Source organism: Dictyostelium discoideum, assembly GCF_000004695.1.
Source record: "Dictyostelium discoideum AX4 chromosome 1 chromosome, whole genome shotgun sequence".
NCBI lineage: Eukaryota > Evosea > Eumycetozoa > Dictyosteliales > Dictyosteliaceae > Dictyostelium > Dictyostelium discoideum.
In genome coordinates, this window is record NC_007087.3 from 466,570 (window position 1) to 485,819 (window position 19,250).

The 19,250-nt window shown below is 22.4% G+C and overlaps 5 protein-coding genes across 5 annotated transcripts in view; 3 read left to right on the forward strand and 2 right to left on the reverse strand.

The window, feature by feature from the left end:
* Positions 1-7,937, forward strand: part of DDB_G0267638 (myb domain-containing protein) — a gene marked incomplete at both ends in the record, with an annotated part of 9,515 nt that extends 1,578 nt beyond the window's left edge. Inside the window, 2 exons of the mRNA XM_642090.1 lie at positions 1-7,610; positions 7,916-7,937. The exon at positions 1-7,610 is cut by the window's left edge and continues 1,578 nt beyond it. Of these exons, the coding sequence (XP_647182.1) occupies positions 1-7,610; positions 7,916-7,937 (7,632 nt within the window). The remainder of the gene's footprint in view (positions 7,611-7,915) is intronic.
* Positions 7,938-9,064: 1,127 nt separating this feature from the next.
* Positions 9,065-9,354, forward strand: DDB_G0268300 (hypothetical protein; the record flags this gene model as incomplete). Its single annotated transcript, XM_642091.1, has 2 exons — positions 9,065-9,077; positions 9,176-9,354. 2 exons carry the CDS (start codon positions 9,065-9,067, stop codon positions 9,352-9,354), a joined length of 192 nt encoding a protein of 63 aa, XP_647183.1.
* A 474-nt stretch (positions 9,355-9,828) lies between these two features.
* Positions 9,829-12,845, reverse strand: gtaE (GATA zinc finger domain-containing protein 5; the record flags this gene model as incomplete). The annotated part of the gene is made up of 3 exons (XM_642092.1): positions 9,829-11,905; positions 11,986-12,092; positions 12,171-12,845. The coding sequence occupies 3 exons, from the start codon at positions 12,843-12,845 to the stop codon at positions 9,829-9,831; spliced, it is 2,859 nt and encodes a 952-aa protein (XP_647184.1).
* Positions 12,846-15,115: 2,270 nt separating this feature from the next.
* Positions 15,116-16,675, reverse strand: DDB_G0267448 (erg4/erg24 family protein; the record flags this gene model as incomplete). Its single annotated transcript, XM_642093.1, has 5 exons — positions 15,116-15,446; positions 15,585-15,699; positions 15,792-16,104; positions 16,178-16,474; positions 16,586-16,675. 5 exons carry the CDS (start codon positions 16,673-16,675, stop codon positions 15,116-15,118), a joined length of 1,146 nt encoding a protein of 381 aa, XP_647185.1.
* Positions 16,676-17,442: 767 nt separating this feature from the next.
* Positions 17,443-19,115, forward strand: DDB_G0267642 (hypothetical protein; the record flags this gene model as incomplete). Its single annotated transcript, XM_642094.1, has 4 exons — positions 17,443-17,903; positions 17,989-18,575; positions 18,628-18,811; positions 18,920-19,115. The coding sequence occupies 4 exons, from the start codon at positions 17,443-17,445 to the stop codon at positions 19,113-19,115; spliced, it is 1,428 nt and encodes a 475-aa protein (XP_647186.1).
* Positions 19,116-19,250: the final 135 nt, after the last annotated feature.

Genomic DNA, 19,250 nt, shown 5'->3' on the forward strand with positions numbered 1-19,250 from the left:
TTTAAAACTCGTGTTAGAAAAGTGATTGTAAAGGAGGTAATACGTCATCACCTCTTGATTCAAACTCAAGAAGAACGTGAATTACGTGATGAAGAGAATAGAAAGAAAAAGGTGGCTTCAAATGTTAGTAAAGAGATTAGAAAGTTTTGGAATCAAATTAAAAAACTTGTACAATATAAAGATAAAATTCATCAAGATTCAATCAATAAAATTGAAAGAGATAAACAATTAGAATTAATTGTTGGTAAAACTGAAGCTTATTCAAATTTATTAGCTGAAAATTTACGTGGTCATCATCATCACCATTCAACAATTACACCAAAAGATTTATTAAATCAATTTGATCATGATGTTGATGAAGATGGTAATGAAATTGAATATAATGATGATTTTAATACATCTGATGAATCATCATGTGATTTATCTGATGATAATATTAATGAAGAAGAAGATGATGATGGCGAACAATTAGAAAGTAAAGAATATTTAGAAGAATTAAAATTAGAAAGTGAAATGCCATTAGATGAATTATTAAAAAAACTTGATCAAGAAAAATCAGATAATGATGATGATGATAATAATAATAATGAAGATGATAATAATAATAATAATAATAATAATAATAATAATAATGAAAATTCAATATCAACAAAAGATATAATTAATATTGTATCAAAAAAAGCAAATTCATCACAACCAACAGGATTTACATTAAATACAAGTAATGTTAGAACTAAAGTACCATTTTTATTAAAATTTCCATTGAGAGAATATCAACATATTGGATTGGATTGGTTAGTATCATTGTATGAAAAGAATTTAAATGGTATTTTAGCGGATGAAATGGGATTAGGTAAAACGATTATGACAATTTCATTGATAGCTTATTTAGCAGTACAAAAGGGTGTTTGGGGACCACATTTAATAGTTGTACCATCGAGTGTATTATTTAATTGGGAGATGGAATTCAAAAGGTGGTGTCCAGGTTTAAAGATATTCACATATCATGGTACGAGTAGAGATAGAAAAGCAAATCGTAAAGGATGGTCCAAATCAAATGCATTTCATGTTTGTATCACCTCTTACTCGATGGTGATGTCTGATCATTTAATATTTCGTAGAAAGAAATGGGTTTACATGATATTGGATGAAGCTCATGTTATAAAGAATTTTAAAACTCAACGTTGGCAAAATATGTTACATTTCAATACAGAGAGACGTTTACTATTGACAGGTACACCATTACAAAACAATCTTATGGAGTTATGGTCATTAATGCATTTCCTAATGCCAGATATATTTCAATCACATAGGGAGTTTCAAGATTGGTTCTCTAATCCTGTCACTGGTATGATCGAGGGTGGTGATGATGTAAATGAAGATATCATCAATAGATTACACGCGGTTTTACGTCCATTCCTTTTACGTCGTTTAAAAAAAGATGTTGAAAAACAAATGCCACCTAAACATACTCATATCGTTCCTTGTTCAATGTCAAGGCGCCAGAAATTCCTCTATGAAGAGTTTATCAATTCATCATCCACTCAAAGTACACTTTCATCTGGTAGTTTCTTTAGTATAATCAATATATTAATGCAATTAAGAAAAGTTTGTAATCATCCAGATCTATTTGAAATTAGACCAATAGTATCACCATTGGAGCTATATCCAATTCATTTCAAAACATCTTCAATCGTCATTGATATACTAGATGATATACCAATTAAAAATTTAAATTTAAATTTATTAAATTTAGATTTAATTAATTATGAAAATTCATTTTCACATTATGATTCAAATCAAATTAATTCATTAATACCAAAAGAATCTGTATTATTAGAATTATTTAATCAATTAGCAATTTCATTACCAAATATTTCACAATATAATCAACAACAACAACAACAACAATTACAACAACAACAACAACAATTACAACAACAGCAATTACAACAACAACAATTTCAACAACAATTTCAACAACAAAATTATAATAATAATAATTTTAATCAACAACAACAACAACAACAACAACAATATCAATATCAACAAAATAATAATCAACAACAAAATATTCATTCTTGTTTAGATATTTATCAAAATCAAAGAAATGAATTTCAAATTAAAAGATATCAAGAAACATTAGATAGAATGCGTTATCAAAAGAGTAAATATTATAATAGACCAATTTATGGTAGAGATTTAATTGAGAGTGTAAAGATAACTGATCCAATTAGGGATTGGTTTACAATTTCAAAACCATCAAATTATATGAGTTATTCAAATTATTTGGTTGATTTAATTATGACACCAATTCAAAGACAACAATCAATGATAAAGATTATTGAAAATTTCACATTTTTAATATCTACAGCACGTGCTGAACCAATTACATTACTACAATATGGTGCATCACCATCAAAGTTATTAGAGGAACATCGTAATGAAGTTTTATTAATTAATGGATTATCGAAATCATCATTTGATGCATTCTATCCATCTTATCAACGTATGAAATTATATTTCCCAGATAAAAGATTAATTCAATATGATTGTGGTAAACTTCAACAATTGGCAATACTATTGAGACGTTTGAAACAACAAGGTCATCGTGCATTGATTTTCACTCAAATGACGAAAATGTTGGATATTTTCGAAACATTTTTAAATCTTCATGCTTACACTTACCTAAGATTGGATGGTTCAACAAAGATTGATAAACGTCAAGTTTTAACCGAGAGATTCAATACAGATCCAAAGATATTCCTATTCATTCTATCGACTAGATCAGGTGGTTTAGGTTTAAATTTAACTGGTGCCGATACTGTTATCTTTTATGATACCGATTGGAATCCTTCAATGGATGCTCAAGCTCAAGATAGATGTCATAGAATTGGTCAAACTCGTGAAGTCAATATCTATCGTTTCATAACTCAACATACCATCGAGGAGAATATTCTAAAGAAATCAAATCAAAAGAGACAACTTGATAAAATGGTCATTAAAGCAGGTGAATTCACTACAGATTTCTTTAAAAATCTAAATTTATCTACAAAATCTTCAATCGATACTATTAAAGATAATGTCACTCAACAAGAATGGGAAAATGCTGTTGAACAAGCTGAAGATGAATCTGATGTTCTTGCTTATAAAAATGCTTTAAAAGAAGCTGATAATGAATATCAAGAATTTGTTGAAATTAAAGATGATAAATCATCATTTACAACAATAACAACAACAACTTCAAATGTTTCAACACCAACAACTAATAATTCATCAGATGATATTGATATGGTAGATGTTGATGATAATACTCAAGATTTAGTTGAAGATTATCTTAATCCAATTCAAAAGTTTGCTTTAAAATTAACAGAATCAATCTCATCTTTTACTTTAGAATCATATGGTACTGTTACAAAACAACAATTAAAACAACAACAACAACAACAACAACAACAACAACAACAACAACAACAACAACAACAACAACAACAACAACAACAACAACAACAACAACAACAACAACAACAAAAACAAAAACAACAACAACAACAACAACAACAACAACAACAACAACAACAACAACAACAACAACCAAAAATTTTAAAACTTGACGAAAAAGATAAAGAAAATTTAAAAGAAAATGAAAAAGAAAAAGAAAATGAAAATGAAAATGAAAATGAAAATGAAAATGAAAAAGAAAAAGATAATGAAAAAGAAAGAGAAAAACAAGAAAAAGAAAACGAAATAGAAATAGAAAAAGAAAAAGGAAATGAAAAAGAAAATGAAAAAGAAAATGAAAAAGAAAAAGAAAATGAAAGAGATAAAGATAAAGATAAAGACCAAGACCAAGATAAAGATCAAGAAATGAAAATAATTAATGAAATACCTCCAAAAAACGACGAAGATGAAGATAATAATATAAATAATAATAATAATAATAATAATAATAATAATAATAATAATTTAAGCAATAATGGTAATGGTGATAATAATAATAATAATAATAATAATAATAATAATAATAATAATAATAATAATAATAATAATAATAATAATTATGGGGGGAGTTTAACTAACCAATATGATAATAATAATTTAAATAATAATAATAATAATAAAAATAATATGTATATAAAAAATTTTCAAAATAAATTAATATCACCAGATCATAATTTTAGGAAGAATATAAATTCAACATCAAAAATAAAATCAGAATTTAAAGAAGATAATATTATAGTTAATGATAATGATTATAATGAAGAAGATGGAGCAGATGACGAAGCAGATGATGATGGAGATGATGAAGCAGATGATGAAAATGAAGGAAATGATTTTGAAGGAGGAGGAAGAGGAGGAAGAGTAGGAGAAGGAAAAAAAGTAATGATTGAAAAAAAGAAACCATTACTTTTTTTTGAGTTAAGTGGAATAAATAATCAAGAATTTCAAACCTCTCTATTGACAGTGTTTGGTGATTTCTTTCAACAAGTTCCAGATCCAGATATTGAACAATGGTATTTACCACCATTACAAGAGCCATTACCAACCTATCTCTTTGAACAAGTATTAAAGGATCAAGATGAATATTATCGCCAACATTACCTTTATTTATATCCACCTTCACCACCACTCATTTCATTCGAAGCTTTCGCTAAACCAAGTTTATCAAAATTAAAGAGAGGTAAAATACAGAAACAAGTGGCTCAACAATACGTCTACTCTAAACAACATACCAAAGAGAAAGAGAAAGAAAGAAAACTATTAATGAAAATGAAAAAAGAAAAAGATAAAATTGAAAAAGCAAAACAAGAAGAAGAAAGAAGAGCAAAAGAAAAAAGAGACCAAAAAATTCATTCAAAAAAATCAAATTCTTCATCTTCAACTTTATCAAATTCAAACAATAATGTAATTAATAATAGTAATAGTGGTAATGTAACAGTTTCTGGTTATAGTGGTTCATCAACTCCTTCCTCTTCACTATCATCTTCAACTTCTTCAATTTCTACTTCAAATAAAGATAAAAAGAAAAGTAGTAGTTCAAGTAGTTCAAGTAAGAAACGTTTAGTACCTGATGATATTATTGTTACTGGTGGTGTTGCAAATTCTGATAAGTCAGATGCTGAATTGGAAGATTTTGCTGGTAGTTTAGAGGAATCATTAGTTAGTAAACAAGGTGGTGTTCCTTCAACCACTACAAATTCATCAACTTCTAGAAAGAAAAGTGAATATGATTTATTCGATGCTTCATCTCAAGATGAAGGTAGTACAAATGAATCTGGTTCTACAACTAATAATAATAATATTAATAACCCTACATCAACTAGTAGTAGTAGTAGTAGTAGTGGTAGAAAGAGGGATAGAAAGAAACAAAGATTAAGTAAATCCAATGGTGGTGTTGGTGGTGGTGGTAGTGATTTAGAATCACCAATTTCATCATCATCAATCTCTGGTATATTTATTAATAGTGATTTAATTCTTAATCATATGGGTCCACCATGGAGTCAACAAGAGGATAAATTAATTTTAGATAATGTTAAAAATTTTGGTGAAAATTGGGATTTAATTACATTTATCATTCAAAATTCAAATTATTCAAGAATTAATCGTGTAACCAGATCAAAATCTCAAATTTCTGAACGTTATAAAGTTATTCAAAAAGAAAATAATAATGAAAATAATAATGGTAATAATAAATCACCAATTGGTGATCAACAACAACAACAACAACCACCATTCCAATTCTCTTTATTGGATAATATTAAAATTGCTACTAGTCAATCCAGATTACCAGGTATTAGAGGAACTGCCATTCAAGTACCTGCTCAAGTTTCACTTCATCAATCTCATGCTCCACTTCAAATTTCTACTCCAGTAACTGCTATTACCGCTTCAGAAATGGCATTAATGACAACAAATAGATTTATTCGTGAAAAGAAAAATCAAATGTTACAAGCACAATTACAAGCACAACAAAGAGCTCAAATGTCTCAACAACAACAACAACAACAACAACAACAACAACAACAACAACAACAACAACAACAACAACAACAACAACAACAACAACAACAACAACAACAACAACAACAACAACAACAACAACAACAACAACCACAACAACCACAACAACCACAACAATTACAACAACCACAACAACTACAACAACCGCAACAACTACAACAACCACAGCAACTACAACCACAGCAACTACAACAACCACCACAACAACCACAATCACAACAACTTCAACAACCACCTCAACAAATACAACAGTTACAGCAACCACAAGCACAAATACAACAACAGTTACCACAACAATTACAACCACAACAACAACAACCACCACAACAAATTCCTCAACAGCAATTACAGTTTACACAATCAATTCAAAGCCAACAAATCCCACAATTAACACCACAACAAATTCAACAATTAACACCACAACAACTTCAACAATTAGCCCAACAACAACAATTACAACAACAACAACAACAGCAACAAAAACCTCCACCCCCTCCATTACCACAAATTTTACAACAACAACAACAACAACAACAACAACAACAACAACAACAACAACAACAACAACAACAACAACAACAACAACAACAACAACAACAACAACAAATGCAACAATTACAACAACAACAACTTCAGCAATTACAATTACAACAACTACAACAGCAACAATTACAACAACAACAACAGCTTTATAATATGAATAGAAATAATGGTCAACAACAACAGCCGCAACAACAACAACCAATACAAGGAACAATTCCAGTTGGTAAAACAGGTAGTACGACAGTTATTTCAAGTATTCCACAAGTTCAACAACCATATCAAAATCCAGTTATAATAAATACAACTGGAAATGGTAATAATGGAATCAATATTTCGATTCCGAACTCTAACCAACCAATGGCTATAAATAATAATACTAATAATAATAATAATTTAAATAATAATAATAATAATAATAATACAAATACCATTAATATGCCAATGAATATTCAACCTCCATCAATCATCGGTATGAATATTAATAATAATAATATTAATAATAATAACAATATTAATAATAATAATAACAATATTAATAATAATAATAATATTAATAATAATAATAATAATAATAATAATAATAATAATAATAATAATAATAATAATAATAATAATAATAATAATAATATTAATAATAATAATCCATCCACTCCAACAAATATAACTCCACCACCACAACCACTAAATGCAAATAATACTGTAACAACAGTAACTCCAACACCAATAACCACAACAACCACAACTGCTGCAACAACACCGACTACAGTTTCACCACCAATTAAACCAGTTTCAAAACGTTCAAAGAAAGAACCAACTGTAAAGGTAAAGAAGATATCTAAAAAAGAAGCTGCTGCACAAGCACAAGCTGCTGCTCAGGCTGCTTCTTTACCTAATCAATCATCTCAACCATCTATTCACGCACAAATTCAGGCATCTCTTCAACAACAATTACAACAACAACAGCAACAACAACAAAATCAAAATCAACCCCAACAAACTACTCCAAAATTAGCAGCTCAACCATTGAATAATAATAATAACAATATGTAAGTTAAATCTATACATTTTTTATTTTTTATTTTTTATTTTTTTTTTTAATTATTTTAATCTTTTTCTGTTTTTTTTTATTTTTATTTTTATTTTTAATTATTTATCATATTATTTTAAAATTTATTATTATTATTGTTTTTGAAATTTTATTATTTGTTTAACTACCAATTTACCTTTTTTTATTATTTTAATTGTATTATAATCTTTAATCTGTAATAATTATTTGTTTTTTAAAAAATGAAAATGGTAATGCAAATTGAAATACTAACTTTATTTTAAAATTTTATTATTATAATTATAGATACACATATCAACCACAATAATAAATTAAATCTTTTTTGTTTGTGAGTGATAAAAAAGTAAATGCCCCCTCTAAAAAATAAAAAAAAAAAAAAAAAATAATTAAAAAAAAAAAACCAAAACCATAAAAAAAAAAAAAGATATTTTATTATTTTATTTTTTTTTTTGGTTTAAATCCAAACCTATTTTTTTAATTATATCACTACCACCCTTGCATTTATGATTGATTTAAAATTTTAACTAAACTCCTTTATATAAAAGATCTATTTTACAAAAATAAGGAATTTTAAACCCACACACAAAAATGAGTATGATTATTTTTATTTCATTTTTTTAATATTTATTATTTTAATTATTATTTATTTATAAAAAAGAAAAAAAAAAAAAAAAAAAATTAAAATTAAATAAAAATAACCATTATTCTTGCTAGTGATTATATTATTTCAATTATAAATATGTACATGTAATGTATAATAAATATAAAATAATTTTATATATAAATATAAATACTTTTAGACAAATACAATACTTCCAATAAATAAAAATTTTATTATTATTTTTATTATTATTATTATTATTATTATTATTTTTATTATTTATACTTTTGTAGTAGTTCAAATTTAATTAACAAATCAAAAAAGATTAAATATTATTATTGTTTACTGATAAATAAAATAAAATAATTTTGTGGTAGTTGTATATTTTTTTTTTTTTTTTTTTTTTTTTTTTTTTTTTTTTAAAAAGTGAAAATATGTGTTGAGGGTTTTAATTTTTTGTTTTGTTTATTTTAGGCGATAAATAGATTTCGATAATTATTGGTTTTAATTTGTTTGTTTGATTTTCTTAAATTTTTTATTTTAAATAATTTTTTTTTTTTTTTTTTTTTTTTTTTATTTTCTTTTTTAATAAATTATAAAATATATAAAAATAATTGATTTTTTCTTTATTATTTATTTATTATTTTAAAGAAGATAAATATTTACTAAAATAAAGTAATTTATTATTATTTTTAAAATAGAATTTAAATAAATTAAATTAAAAATAATTTAATTTAATTTTTAAAAAAAAATAAAAAAAAAAAAAAAAAAAAAAAAAACCTTTTAAATAAAAAAAAAAAAAAAACAACAAGTATCAATTAATTTAAAATCAAATGACAATTTTAAGTAAGATTTTATAAAAAATTATTAAATTTAATATCATCATCAATAATTGTAAATTAAATTAAATAAATATTAATTTTTTTTTATTTTTTTTTTTATAGAAACAATAAATAATCTAAATATATTTAATTCTAAAATTAAAATTAATATAAATCAAAATGAAATCGCTTATGAATTAGAGCATAAATCAATCTATACTAAGAATTCATTCTCAAAAGCTGGTGATATTATGGATTTTTATTCATGGAGAGATAAAAACTATCCATATATTACAAGATAATTTTGTAAAAAAAATAAAGGAAAAAAAAAAAAAAAAAAATTTAAAATTGTATATATAATAAATAAAAAAAAAAAAATGGAAATCATTGTTTTAATGAAATCAAATAATAATTAAATAAATTTACAAATTAAATCATTAAATTAATACTTTAATTTGTATTAAAAAAAAAAAAATAGATTTTTAAAAAAAAAAAAAAATTAATAAAAATATAACTATTTTATTTAATCTTTATTAAATCTTTATATATTTTATTAAATCTTTATTTTCATCTTTATTAAATCTTTAATTTAATCTTTGTTTTGATTTTTTTATATTTTATATTTATTAAATCTTTATTTTAATCTTTATTAAATCTTTAATTATTCAATAAGTAAATTTTTTTGTTTAATTTTTTCTAATCAATTTTTTTTTTTTTTTTTTTATTTAAATAAAAATGTTTATTAATTTATTTTGTACTTTTTTTTTCATGAATATTTAAACAAATGAATGAGGTAACAATTCTGAAGAACTTGTTAAATTTGAACTTGATAATAAATCTTCATCATTGATTAAAAGTGGTGTTTCCATAAAGAAACTATTTGTATTTGTTGAAGAACCATTTATACAATCTATGATACCAAAACTATCCAAATTTGAGTTTGTTAATAAATTAAATGTATCATCTTTAATGGAGCATTTGTTGTTGTTGTTGTTGTTGTTGTTGTTGTTGTTGTTGTTGTTGTTGATGTTGTTGTTGGTAGCTGTTGTTCTATTGCTACTGCAATTATTAATAGTTAAAACATCTGTTGACATTTGAAGTGGAGACTCGATGGTTTCAATATCACTTCCACAATTACTACCATTATTAATACTACTACTGAAACTATCACAATTTGGATGAGGAGTATTTACTGATAATCCACTAAAACTATCAGTTGGACTAGATCCTGAATCAGATAATGTTGAATAATTTGAAGATGATTGATTATCATCAGAGTTTGGTGATAAATTCATTGGTACTTGAGAAGTAATTATTGTTGCTGTTGATGTTGTCGTTGTTGTTGTTGTTCCTAAAATTTCATTTTCATTTGTTTGATTTGAATTATTAATTGATAAATTTTGTTGTTGTTCCTCTTGTTGTTTTTGTTGTTCTTGTTGTTGTTTTTGTTGTTCTTGTTGCTGTTGTTGTTGTTGTTGTTGTTGTTGATGTTGTTTTTGTGAATTATTTTCTTTTATAATTGTTTGATTTGTATTTACATTATTTTTATTATTATTGATGTGGTGATTATTGATTTTTGTATTATTATTATTATTTTTATTATTTTTATTATTTTTATTTTTACTATTTTTTTTATTATTATTATTATTTTTAATATTAGTAGTTTTATTTGAATTTAAAGAAACTGAAGGAACATAAGGATTTTGATCATTTGGGCCAGAAAAACTATTATTTTGAATAACATATTGACCCAAACTTGAAGGCGAACCACTTGAATTATATAAAACGTTTCCTTGCATTTCAAAGTTTGCTAAATTTGGTACAAAACCGTTTGAGTCTTGAGTACAATTGGTGGTATTATTATTATATGGGAAGATATCCATTGGTGATTCGAATTGGGGGAATCCACCATTTGTATTAATCGCACAATTTTGATTACCTGTTGAAACATTTTGGAATATATTTTGATAATAATGATTTTGTTGATTTAAAAATGGTTCTTGATTAATTTGTTGTTGTTGTTGTTGGACTTGTTGTTGTTGTTGTAGCTGTTGTTGGACTTGTTGGTGGACTTGTTGTTGAACTTGCTGAATTTGTTGCTGAATTTGTTTATCATTATTATTTATGTTGTTGTTGCTGTTGTTATTACTAACATTATTATTTATACAAGTGAAACCAAGTTGTTGGTTACTAAATAAATTTCCACCTCCGCCACCACTACTGCCACCACCACTATTAGTAATGGTACCACTACTACTCCCTAAAGAACTATTTAAAGATGTACCACAACTACTACTACTACTACCAGCACCACCAGAGCCACCAGAAGAACTTAATAAATTATTCTTTTCCATTATAGCTTGAACTTGTTCATTCAATTGAGGTTGTTCATGTTTAGTATGTGTTATTTTACCTGGTTTTGATTTTGACTTTGGTTTTGGTTTAGTTTTTGTTGTTTTAATTGGTTTACCAGTGAAAAATGAATTTGAAGGTGTCATATATTCATGAAAGGTATGACTCTTTTTAGTATCACTAACTGGTGTACCAACATTATTGAGTGTACCATTGGTATAAACGATTGATGGTGCCACTTCTCCAAATACTTTAGAACGATGAGTATTATATTTATTATTTCTTTTTGATGGTGTAGTTATGTTTACTGCTGCTGCTGTATTGTTGGAAGTTGTGGTGGTAGATGTTAAATTTGGTAAACCTTGATTATTTATTTGTTGGTTTAATTGTGTAATTGTATTATTGGTATTATTATTTACATTTGTTGATTGATTAAATTTAATATTATTCTTTGTCAACTTTTGTTTCTTTGCATATGCTAAACCACATGCATTACAAAGTCTATTATTATTCAAAAATTATTAATATATATATATATATATATATATGTTTTCTTTTTATTAAATAAATTAAATACATACGTTGCAGGGCCTTCTGGACCTTTTCTCCATTCTGGAGTATTACTTGTATTACATTGATAACATTTTAAAGAGTCTTTATCAATGTTTGCGCTTCTTCTTCTATGTGTCTTAAAAATAAATAGAAAAAAAAAATATATATTAATATTAATTTATGTTAAAATAATAATAATAATAATAATACATACTCTTTTTATTGGTACATTCTCCAAAACTGTATACAAAGCACCATCTTTACCTGATGAAGTAACTGGAATTAAAACATCTTGAAATTGTTTTGGTGATTTACCATTGTTATTATTATTATTATTATTATTATTATTATTATTTTTAGTTGTTGAATTACCAGCAGATGTAGTTGTTGTTGTAGTTATTGTTGTTGTTGTAGTTGCAGCTGGTGGTGGTGGTGGTGGTGGAGGTGAAGATTGAAATTTGGTATTTAATGGAGTTGGATATGTAGGAATTGAAAATGTTGGTATTGTAGTTTTTAAAGTTTGTGGTGAAAGATGTTCAGGTTGGAATAAAAGTGGTGATTGTAATTGTATTTCAATTGGATTAATTTCTGTATTTGAATCAATTGTGGTACTGGTGTTGGGGGTGGTGTTGGGGGTGGTGGTTAAAGGTTGTAAAAATATATTTGGTGAGGTTGGACATTTTAAATCTGGTGAAAAATGTTTGATATCAACATTCATAATTTCATTGGTATTTACAATTGGAAAGACTGAAAAATTAACAAATTCGTGTGTTCTTTGAATAGATGGAGAATCGGTTTTTCTACTTTTTAAATCCGATGACTTTGTTGTGGAAATGTCAGTTGGAAACTCTTGCGAGATTTGTTTACCTTCATGTAATTGATAATCCATTTTTTTTTATTTTTTTAATTTTGTTTTTTTTTTTTTTGTTTATTTAATTTTTAAGTTTTGTATAAATTTTTTAATTTTATTTTTTTTTATATTTTTTTTATATTTTTTTTTTTTTAATTGGTAATTTTTTTTTTAAAAAAATGTTATTATTAATAATAATAATAAAAATGAAATATTAAAATAAAAAAAATAAAAAAAATATTAAAATTTAAATTATATTGGAATTAATTTAGGAAAAAAAAAAAAAAAAAAATAGTAAAAATGAAATATTGAAAAAAAAAAAAAAAATGCGAATTAAAATTAAAAAAAAAATAGTTTCAATGAAAGATTAAATTATGAAGAAAGAAGAGGTCCCTATTTGTTTAAAAATTTTAAAATTATTTTTTTTTATTAAAGGTTTTTTTGAGAAAAAAAAAAAAAAAAAAAAAAAAAAAACCAGAAGTTTATAAATATAATTGTTTTCTTTTGATTAAAAAAAATAATAATTTGATTTATGAATTTTATTTTTGGAGTGATAGATTTGGTTTTTTTTTATTTATTTATTATTATTATATAAATAAATAATTGTTTGGTTTTTTTTTTTAATTATTATTATTATTATTATTATTATTATTATTATTATTATTATTATTATTTTTAATTATTTTTATTATTATTATTTAAATAATTGTTTCGTTTTTTTTTTTTAATTATTATTTTTTTTTGTTATTTTTTTTTTTTTTTTTTAATAAATATTATTTGTTTTAATGGTACAGTTTTAATTATTATGAAAGTTATTATTATTACTATTGATTTATTATAATTATAATTGTAACCAATAAAGATTTAAAAAAAAAAAAAAAAAATATTTCCAAAAAAAAAAAAATAAAATAAAATAAATTAAAATAGGAAAATAATTATTTAAAAAAAAAAAAAATTAAAATTAAAATAACTATGGTGTAAGGTTAATTTTTTATTATTACTACAAAGTCTTTTTATTTTGTGTATATGGACTTTGGAAAAAAAAAAAAAAAAAAAAAAAAAAGTTTTTTTGAAAAATACTATTTATTACTAAGGCTTAAAAATTCCCAAAAAAAGAATTTTAAAAAAAAAAAAAAAAAAAATATTTACAAAAAATAGTTTTTTATTTTTTATTTTTTTTTATTTTTTTTTTTTTTTATTTTTTTTTAAATTAGAAAAAAAAAAAAAAATAAAAAAAAAAATAAAATGAAAAAAAAAAAAAAAGAGAAATAAAAAAAAAAAAAAAAAAAAAAAATAATAACCTTAAAGGTATAATTTTTGGTTTTAATAATGTCGGCACCATAATGATTGATTAAAAAGTTTTAAAACAATATTTTATTTTATTTGGAAAATGATTTATTTTAATTTGATAGAAAGTTAAAATTTGGGAAAAAAAAAAAAAAAAAAAAAAAAAAAAGATACACAAATTTAATTACCTTTTTTTTTTTTTTTTTTTCCAAATTTTAACTTTCTATTCTTTAATTTTTTTTTTTTTTTTTTTTTTTATTTATTAATATTATTATTATTATTATATTATTATTATTATTATATTATTATTATTTAAAATTGTATATTTATTAATAATTATGGCAAAGATTGTAAGGACCAAGTTTATTTATATTATTGTCGAGACTATTTAATTAAAATAATTTAAAAAAAAAAAATAAAAAATAAAAATTAAAAAAAAAAAAAAAGGGTAAAAAAAATAAGGATATTTTTTTTTTGATTTATAAAGAGTCTCAACAAAAAAAAAAAAAAATAAAAAAAATAATTAAAAAAAAAAAAGAAATAAAAATAAAAAATTGGATATTGTTTTTTTAAAATAAAAAATTCAAAAAAAAAATAAAAAAACAAAAAATAAAAAAAATAAATAATGGTAAATTAATTTTCAATAATAGAAAATTTATTATCAATATTGAATTAAAAAAGGAATTTATTTTTATTTTTATTTTTTTTTTCCAATGATCACCGCACCTCAAAAACCTTTTTTCAATTACCATTATTATATTTTTAAAAATAAATCTAAACAGAAAAGGGTAAAATATTGAAAATTAAATGGGATAATAAAAGAAGATTTTTTAAAATTAAAAATTAAAAACTAAAAAATAAAAAATAAAAAATAAAATAATAAATTGTAAATTATAATTTGCAGAGGGAAAGGGTTAATTTGTTTAATAATAATAATTTTTTTTTTTTTTTTTTTTTTTTTTTTTTTTTTTTTTTTTTTTTTTATTTTATTTTTTACTATTTTTTATTATTTTTAAATTATTTTAAATTAAACCTGGTAAAACGACATATGGAACTCTACGACAATATTCTTTCCATAACTCACCATATTTCTTTGAACATTTTTGATGATCTCTCCATTGACGATGAGAATTGAGTACAACCAAATAAATTGGATATAAATAAACAATTGGAGTATTGAATAAACATGGGAATGAGAATGAGAATGCAACAATCCAATCACCAAGGTAATTTGGTTTTCTTAAAATACCCCAAAAACCTGATACCAATAATTTTCCAGCAATTGTTTCTGGTTTTTTACCCCAAATTAATGATTTTGGATTAGTTTTGAATTGATGTTTTTGTGAATTTGAACTAAATAGAAATAAAATAAAATAAAATAAAATAAAATAAAATAAAATAAAATAAAATAAAATAAAATAAAATAAAATAATAATAAAAAAATTAATATTTAGATCATATTTTAAAAAAAATAAAAAAAATAAAACATACATTCTAAAAACAGCAAAACCAATTGCGAAAATAGTTGAAATAATAATCATTTGAATTGGAGTTAAATGAATTCTATTGTAAAGTAAAAACCATGGTTGAACTGCAAACATGAAACCTATTAAAATAAAATAAAATAAAATAAAAAATTAATTAATAAATTTTGAATTGAAAAGAGAAAAAAATAAAAAAATATAAAAAAAAACTTACAAATCCAAACAAGATCACCCCAAATAAGCATAAAACCCCAATTTTCAGCAATAATATCCCAAGTTGAAAGCATACATTCTTCAAAATAGAAATAATCAAATGCATAAATAAAAGTGAAAATTTGATATAAAATCATACCAGTTGATAATGATCCATAAACTTTATATTCTTGTGCAGCTAATGAAAAATTAACCATAATCCAACCCATTAATGCTGGTCTTAATGCAAAGAATTTCAAATCTAATCCTGCAAATCTTGGATTTAATTCAACACCTAAAAATAAATCATGAATTAAATTACCTTCTCTTTTACCCTGTATATGTTTAAAAATAAATATTTAGAATTTAGGGGGGGGGCTAATAAATAAAATTTTAAAAAAAACTTACTCTACCAGATGTAATACCAGTAATGAATAATGTAATTGTTAAGAGAGTTGCAAAAATATTAACAGTTGTAAAGATTGGACCAAAATGATCATATACAAGAGTTGGTTCAAACCATTTCATATAGTATGAACCAAAGAAAAAGAAACCAATTAAACAAAAGAATAAATTTAAACCATTGATTTTATATGTGAGTCTTTTAGTTTGATCATAAATTAATGGTTGACCTTTAACATATTTACCTGGTACAATATGTGAACCAACACCTAAGAAAATTAAAAATGATGAAAAAATCAAAACCTAAAGAATAAAAAACACACACACACACAAAAATTAAAAATAGAATTAGATATTTTTTTTTTTTTTTTTTTTTTGTCCGACCCAATTTTTTAATTATTAATAATATTTTACAGATTCATAGGTTGGTGCTCTCCAACTTGTTAACATGCCTGGTAAGGCAAAGATTGAAAAATCTTCACTAAATGGTAAACCTTGTAACATTGTTTAGTTTTTTGTGGTATTTTACAATTATCAAAAAAAAAAAAAAAAAAAAATTTAAAAAAATTTAAAAACGATGGGATTTTTAAAAAAAAAAAATAAAAAAAAAATAAATTCAAAAAAAAAAAATTATATTTATTTTTGTTGATTTTTTAAACTTTCCCATTAAATATTTAAAAAAATCAAATAATTCAGAAAAACAATTTAAAAGGAATTTAATTGATTTTTTACATGTAGAAATATAAAGGAAACAACACAACTTTACCATCCTAACTATGAAATGAAAGAATATAGTAGGTCTTTCAATAAAGGTGAAGATATCTAGCTAATAATAATAATAATAATAATAATAATATCGCAAGGTATCAAGACTTTAAGAGATTACTTTATTGGATCTTATCTTTGGAGGTACCTCCAAATTAATTTTTTTTATTACAACAATTAAAAAACATTGAAATTTTACCAACAAAAACAAAATAATAAAAAAATATCAAATAATGAGTATTTTTTTTTATAATGTTTATTGATTTAAATTTCATTTTATTTTATTTTATATATAAGTACTAAATTTTAAAATCTAGATCCTTTTTTTTTTTTTGTTTTTTATTTCTTAGTTAATATTTTTTTTATATTTATCAATTTTGTTTTTTTTTTTTTTTAATAATTTTTTTTTTTTTTTTTTTTTTTTCATTTTTTACTTTTTCACTTTTTTTATATTTTTTTATTTCATTTTTCATTTTTCAAAATTTAAAAAAAAAAAAAATCAGATAATGGATAATAATAATAATAATAATAATAATTTAATAAATCAACAAGAAATTTGTTTAGAATTAATTAAAAAAATTAAAAATGATATTATAGAAAAATATGAAAATAAAGAAGTTGATAAAGATTATTTAATGGAAATGATGTTTCAATTAAAAGAACAACATTCAAAATTGGAACAATTAATTGAGGATCAACATTGGAGACCAATTAAAGAAATCATTGAAAATATTAATCAATCAAATAATAAATTGGAATCATTTAAATATGAGAAAATAATGTTGGAATCTGAAATCAATGATTTACGTAAACTTCAATTCGATCTTTCTGATCCATCACTTGGTATAACTCCACTTGAAAAATTCTTATCATTTCAATCACCACAATATATTGAATCTTTTAATTCTAAACCAAAAGAAAAACAATCAATTGAAAGATTAGAATGGGAAATTTATCAAAGAAAATTGTAATTTCAAAAATAAAAAAAAAAAAATAAAAAAAAAATAAAAAATTTTACTAATATTTTTTATTATTATTATTACTACTATTAGAAAATTAATAGAATTGGAAAAATTAAAAAAATTAAAAATTAAACTAAAACAAGATGATGAAAAAGCAAATAATGAATTAAAACAATTTGAAGATAAATTAAAAGAAAATTTAAATGTAAAGAAAGCAGTCGAACCATTTCAAAAATTTATTGGAATTTTACCAGTTTCAAAAAATAATAATAATAATAATATAATTGGAAATCATCCACTTTTATTAGAATCACCTCAACCTTTATATATTTTATATCATGAATTAGTTTACTTTAAAGAATTCTTTTTCAATGAAAATTTAACTGTAGAATTAATAAAAATTGAAAATAGTGATGAAAATAATGAAAGTGTTGAGAATAATACAATTAGTAATAATAATGATAATAATAATAATAATAATAATAATAATAATAATAATAATAATAATAATAATAATAATAATAATAATAAATTGAATGAAAATAGTATGAATGTAGATAATAATGATGATTATGACGATGATGACGATGATGGTAATAATTATAATAATTATAATAACAATAAATCAACGAAATTAATTTCTCAAAGTGAAGTTTACATATCATTAAAAATTAAGAGTAAGTTGGTTTTTTTTTTATTTTACAAAATAACAAATATTAATATATACAGTACTTTTAGAGAACAAAAAAGATCTTTCAATTCAGTTTTATTATTATCCAAATTTAAAAATTGTAACAGTATTACCAAGCTTGGATGGTGATTTTGAAATGGGTCAAAAACTTTTAGAGAGTTTAGATAATTCTGATACTGGTTTAATGACTCCAAATTTATCAAATCATTTCATATTCGAAAGGTGAGTAATTATAATAAATAATAATAATAATAATAATAATAATATTAATAAATAATAATAAAAAATAATATCCACTAACACTACTATCACCTTTTATTTATAAAATAGTTTTGGAAAAGATTTATTTAAATTAGATGAACACAATTTAAAGGGAAGACCCTATAAATGGGTTCAATTTATTACTGGTTTATCATTTTTACCTGAAATTACAACAGACAATATGAAAGATAAAAGTTTTCAATTACACAATTTCCAACCTAAAACATCACATAAAATATTATTTGAAATAATAAATTCCCTTTAAAAAAAAAATATTCGATTTCTTTAAAAAAACAAAACAAAACAAAACCCGATTTCTTTTTTTTTAAAAAAAAAAAAAAAAGAAAAAAACAAAACTCATTTTGTAAAAAATAATCCCATAAAATCTAACCTGTTTTTA